This window comes from Haliotis rufescens, unplaced genomic scaffold, assembly GCF_023055435.1.
Source record: "Haliotis rufescens isolate VD_foot unplaced genomic scaffold, xgHalRufe1.0.p SCAF_38, whole genome shotgun sequence".
Taxonomy (NCBI): Eukaryota; Metazoa; Mollusca; class Gastropoda; order Lepetellida; family Haliotidae; genus Haliotis; species Haliotis rufescens.
The window spans coordinates 2,725,857-2,732,058 of record NW_025964090.1 but is presented as its reverse complement, the minus strand read 5'-3'; the positions used below and the strand labels follow the sequence as shown (position 1 = coordinate 2,732,058).

Genomic DNA, 6,202 nt, shown 5'->3' with positions numbered 1-6,202 from the left:
TTATCTATCGTGTAGATGTCCAATTTTCGATCACGAACGTTGATACTACTAAATTTCGTTTATCCGACATACTCGTTAATCCGACATAATCATATGCAACCATCGATGTCGGATTAACGGGACTCGACTGTATTCAGGGTTGTGATTCACCTGCAAAAAGAAAGAATATTAACTGCATGGATATACCCATGAAGATCTGGGTTAGAATAGGTCTTCAGGAACCCATGCTTGACGTAAGAGACAACTAACTGGATCAGGAGGTCAGGCGTGTTGATCCAATTGCATGGGTCGATGCTCATGATGTCAATCACTGGATTGTCTGGTCCAGACTTGACTATTTACAGACCGCCGTCATAGCTGGAATATTGCTGAGTGCGGGGTGAGCAGGCAAGTATGGAGATACGAATTGCATCGCATGCATAGTATCGGCATACATATATCATGACCTCACGTATCGTTGCACCTCTAATGATCACAAATATCAAGCATCATGATTGCTTTTGGAAAAAAGAGAAACTGCACAAAATCAGAAATATATTTTAATATTTAGATATTGCCATTAAAATTATTCACCTTTTTTTTTTGTAAAATCCCTATTGATCAGTGTTGATAGAACCCATAAAATATCAAGTACCCTTGAATCAGAGATCAGAGGAAAAAATGTAGCTGAGCACGTGTTTGAGTTCATCGTCGATGTGAGGGTGCCAGATGTCAATCATCAAGACAGCTCGTATCCCTTCTTCCCTCGCTCCTTTGTGCATGACAGAGTGAGAGAAGGAATCATCAAACAGCACAACATCTCCTTCGGAGTATTTTCTTTCTTCCCCATTGACCATCAACATACAGCCGGGAGGGACCATGATGCCTGGAACATGGGGAACACATGTAGATTACATCACAGTTGCACATTGTAAGACATTATTCATTCACAGAGCAGTGGTGTAACATTAGTTTTGATAATCTAGATAATGGTATCTGGTGTTATGTGATGATAGCTGCATGCTGATTTGATTGAAAATGGATGAAGCTTATCATATATTCTCAACCTGCCCTATGAATTGTATTGAATTGTTTTACGTTGTATTCTGTCATCATGGTCATGATCTCATGGTTATCAAATTAAAAAGATGCAAAACTTTGTAAATACAATTCACACATTTTACAATACAAAATAAGTTAAACCTTTTTTGGAAACAGATTATCACTGTACTTGAAACGAGGGGATTAAAGCCTGGGACTCGTCAATTCACATAACATTTGTAATTTGCATAAATCACATCCATACTAAAACATTTTTAACAGGGTTTTAATGGAAACAAACTTTACACCCATGACACAGAGAAATTGAGCATGGAGGAAAACAATGTGCACTGCAAGTGTCTTGGGAGGCAAAGAGTAAAGATATCTGAATCTTTTAAACTATTTCAGTAGCAGCATGGACATCAGCATTAACTGCTATTCCTTTTCTGATAAGATAATAATCAAAGTTTGGACATGCCATGTCCAATTTTCTTGACTCAATCACTGAGTTGCATATCAACTAATTAATGTGTATACATTTCCCAAAGGAAACCGATGAAAAATAATTTGTTGAATAAACTAAGTACATTGTGTGAGATGCGATGAGTTTTCACATCTCGCTGTACACAAGTATGTGGCTGACTAAAAGGAATTCTGGGTAGGAATGCTCAGGACTCACAAATAAACAGATCCCTGCCTTAATAAACAAGTGAGAAAACAATTTACAAGTATATTATCAGATTATAGTTAGCTACCAGTTAGCATGGTTAGTTATCATGCTTTATAATCATTAAAATAGCATGTCCTTTGTTAATTGTGGTTATGGATTAGGCAAGTACATGTTTTGTTGACAACACCGACAGCAACCAAACCACTCAGGTTATCAGGTTATGATGATACAGTTGAAAATCTGTTTGATTGATATCATGAGCATCGACCCACGCAAATGGGATATGTTGACATGCAACCATGGCCACCAACTAAGTTACTGAGTACAACTATCTGATCAACTTAGTCACTTTACAACAAGCATAAGTTGCTTCTGGCCGATATTCTTACCCCTACCCCCCCCCCCCCCCCCCCCCAAGGCTAGTTGATAATAATGATAAAATATAGTATTGATGGTACAACTACATTCATGAAGTCACAAATACCAAGATGCCTGGCTGAGCATCAGGCCTAAATATACAAACCTATGTGGCACCGAAGTCTTATATTGGTGGGTCCATAATGTGGAGTGATAACAGTGCCAGGGACAATCACGGAAAATGCAACATTTCCAAATAGATTGTTCTTCATTAATAAGTGTGACAGTTTATGAACAGCATTCCATGTTTTAGGACACTGTTCTATTGCTTTTGTTGGTCTGCCTTGATCCATCAGGTGACAAATTGACCACATGCCATCAGGAGTAGAATTCACCTTCCATAATGATTGCACAGTATCTTCTGTGTTCGACTTCTTCATCAACTCAAAAAACTCCGCTTTAACATCATCTAAAACTTTGTCACTAAACTGCAGACCATGGAAGTCCTCAATTTCGTGTTCATCCCACCATGGCTTGGCCTCCAGGCCAGACATCTTGAAAACACCTGGCTTCTGATCTTCATCTTCCACTTGTGTAAATCTTTTATGCAAACTGTTTTCAACGTCCGTGCAAAGTTTTAATATATTGTTATCCCTCTCTTCGGCTTTCGGTTTGCCAGTATATGCCTGATATGACAGTCTGGTTCTTGCACGCACCAAAATCTCCTTATGAGTTCGGCATCTGACACAAGAGGGTGAATGGCACTTTTCAAAACCATCATCGTCGGTTCCAGAATTGCCTTTGAGATTATCTTGAATTTCTATGAGTCTTGTTTTGAAATAAAACTTCGACAGCATGAAGCATACGCATGTTATAGACAGCACCCAGATATTTTCACAAACCGTTTCATATACCCACTCCAACATGGTTAGAGCATCACTAGTGTATGTATTGGCAGACTCTCAGTACACAATGGCGATAGATCTACAGGTTGCACCGTTGTATGATAATATATCTATCAAAATCAGCTGAAAATATGTGCAATGTAAAGTTTAGCCAGTGCACATAAATTTAATTGAAGTTATTCAAAATTAGGCCATGCCAAAATTGTTCCATATGAAAACAGTGAAACAAATTCAGAGAAAAACAAATATCACCGATTGACATGACACATTTTTCTTCATTTTCTACCGGAACATACTAAGGGACGTAACTCTTATGGGAAACATTCAAAGAACGGATCAGTTGTTTGTCGAAAATGGAGTTCAGGGAAAAAACATCACTCTTTACCATGTAATGAACACAATGTGTGAATACATTTGAAAAAATAAAATCTACAGTACATGTTGCAATATTTTGAATGTCTTGACTTTGAATAAAAATGAAAGAATATGGAAGGCTCTCTTTTCAACCTCAACTCCTTTGCACCGCAATTCAACATATCTCTTGACATAGACATTTTATATCAAATCGCTCTTTGAAAAATTAGCACAAATAACTATATAGTCATACATATTTCAAATACATAATTTTCCATATTAAAATATGAACACATCAAGGTCTGAAGTTTTTGTCGGAATATTGTGTCTGCAAGGCTAAACCGAATCGCGAAATTATTTCCATATTGTTTAATCAGGGAGTTTATACCATATACAAAACACTAGAATAGCCTCCATTAATCGTTATCAGGTTAAGCCTCACGTCTGTAGCAACAGAACCGGGATAAACACTAAATATATTTATATAATAACTTGTGTATCATTCTGTGAACTATATGTTACATTAGTTACACACCATCTTAATCGATTTCAATGAATGTATCATTCATATCGAATCCATCATGTTGATCCCTTAATCCAGTCACAATATATTGATGATAAAGTCCATTTCGCCGCTGACTGACTGACTGATATAGGAGATTTAACGTGCGCTTTCCGACTGTAGCGTATTTCGCACACGGGCCTGGCCGGACCATTTAGTGTATTCCGAAAAGGGTGAAAGTGGTTTGTGCAACCCAAGAGGGGGCTTTTAGGGGTTGCTTATATTGAATTTTTGGAATTTTTAAATTTGGAATAAATGCCGAGGTGGGTGGAGGGGGGAACTAAGGGAGCCGGGTGAGGTGGGTGTTTGTATGTTTATTGGATTTTGGATTGGTAGATTAATGAGTTTTTAGATCCGCTTAATTAGATCTGTTTTGATTAGGAATACGCCTAGGGCCTTGAAGTTTTCTAGTTTATTTTGAGGGTTTAGTATTTCATCTAGAGTAGGAACCTTATTTAGATTGAGGGTGGTTTGTAGTGTGGTTCTGTGTGTTTGGTGGTGGGTGCAGTGGATGAGTGCGTGTTCTGTGGTTTCGGGTTGTTTGCAGTGGGGGCAGTTGCCTGTGGTGTGTCTTTTAAGTTTTTTAAGGTGGTTATTTAGGTTCGTGTGTCCTGTTTGGAGTTTTGTAATTATTCTGTCATTTTATTTAGAGGGCTGTAGGATTTTAGGTTTGGCTAGTGGTTTTCTAAGCACTTTTTTTATTTGGCTATTTGAGTTTTGATATTGATTATGCCATTTTTTGGTTATTTTTTTGTTTGTTTACACTTTTAATTTCTGATTTTGAGGTGGGTGGTTTCGCCGCAAATACCCTGCACTTATGTAGGGAATGCCAATGGGTGGAGGGCGTGGAGCAATAGTCTCTTTGTAAACATTCGAGAAAATTAATTGTATACATATTTGTTTTTTATGTAGTAGAAACTGTTGATAATTCTTTTCTCTCCTTAATTAATGATCGACAAATAAAACTCATCGCCAATGTCTGATAACATTGAGTGAGTGAGTTGGGGTTAACGCCGCTTTTAACAGTATTCCAGTGATATCACAATATAACGAATATTTGTACAAGTATCACTTGTCCCCAACTTGTATTTTCATGATTCAAATAAAAATGTTTTCTATAAATTAACAATGCTTTGAGTGGAAGCATAATGTATCTATCTTTTTGTGTTTGACGATTTCTTTTGTTTCAACAGAATATATATAACCACGATTAAAGGGGAAGTGTACACGCAAAAATCACTTTCTTTCTTTTTCTAAACAAAACGCAATTTTAGAATTAGTTAATATCTGTGTTTGAAAATGTAAACTCATTTTTTTCATAGTGAAAGTAGGAAGCTCACAATAGTGTGAAAATGATATGCCGTTATGAGGCCTTCGTTTTTCGAGCTAAACAGGCCTGAGTTATCCCCCTTAGATTATGACGTAATTGGTGCCAATTAAACTGGATCCCTGTCTATTCTCAACGCAAAAGATATCAAGTACCGGTTTTCGGTAAAACAACATGGCCTACGACACACTCCGGCGCAGTGGTGACTCAGCATAACACTATGCTGGCTGGCATCTGAGACGCTAGAATCACACACCTGTACCTACACCACGTGAAGCGGCTCTAACATAGCATGATGACGTCATAATGTTTATCAATTGGCACCAATGACGTCATATTGCAAGGGGCATAAGCCATGGTGTTTTTGTTATAAAAATAGAACACTTGGTAAATGTGAAAAATATAAATCGTTTTAATGCAAAACATATGTTAATTAATTGTGATATTTTTATATTTTTGTCTATGACACTACTAGGTTAACACTTTTAATGTGGAAAAAGTACAAGAAAAATAGGTTCATTTCCGTGTGAACTTGCCCTTTAAGATAGAACTTTTCTTCATCCTCAAATGGGCCTCATGAGCGCACCGACTCGCCGGAAACCAACGAGTTATCATATTTTTACGATTGGATTAATATTTCAGGAATAATTTATCTCAGAAATGAAAAAAACTGAAGGTATATTTCTAAGCAAATATTGGAGAAAGTCTACCTATTTTAAACGCATTTTACCTTCGCCGAATTATTGGTTTCCCATAGCAACAGAATATAACAACATGGCTGCCACCATGTTTACGCAAAAGTAGTTCCTAGTTTCATCCGCGGACACCTGCTTTTAGCCTAAATTTAATAATGAAGCTTCAAAATGAAATGTCGACATTTTCATTACAATAATCGGCACAAAATAGCAGGATTCAAATGTAAATTGTGATATAAAAATAACAGATTGAAAAGACGTATCTAGGTGTAGACGGATCTATTTTATATCTCGTATGAATATAGCATTACC

The 6,202-nt window shown here is 37.0% G+C and overlaps 1 protein-coding gene across 2 annotated transcripts; it reads right to left on the bottom strand.

Annotated features, from left to right (window-relative positions):
• On the bottom strand, positions 1–3,235 carry LOC124117837 (aspartate beta-hydroxylase domain-containing protein 2-like). 2 transcript variants are annotated; one of them, XM_048381404.1, is made up of 3 exons: positions 2,214–3,235; positions 635–865; positions 1–150 (listed from the first exon to the last, which is right to left on the bottom strand). In XM_048381404.1, the coding sequence occupies exons 1-2, from the start codon at positions 2,971–2,973 to the stop codon at positions 642–644; spliced, it is 984 nt and encodes a 327-aa protein (XP_048237361.1). In that variant the 5' UTR covers positions 2,974–3,235; the 3' UTR covers positions 1–150; positions 635–641. The 2 variants fall into 2 exon arrangements, with proteins under 2 accessions (XP_048237361.1, XP_046335820.1); XM_046479864.2 differs by having other exon boundaries at positions 1–865.
• Between the last annotated feature and the right edge of the window lie 2,967 nt (positions 3,236–6,202).

Excerpts from the sequence above, each read along its gene's own strand:
- LOC124117837 (XM_046479864.2), bottom strand. The coding sequence starts at position 2,973 with ATGTTGGAGTGGGTATATGAAACGGTTTGTGAAAATATCTGGGTGCTG. Across the intron at positions 866-2,213 it reads AAGACTTCGGTGCCACATAG|GCATCATGGTCCCTCCCGGC; the intron begins GTTTGTATATTT and ends CCCATGTTCCAG.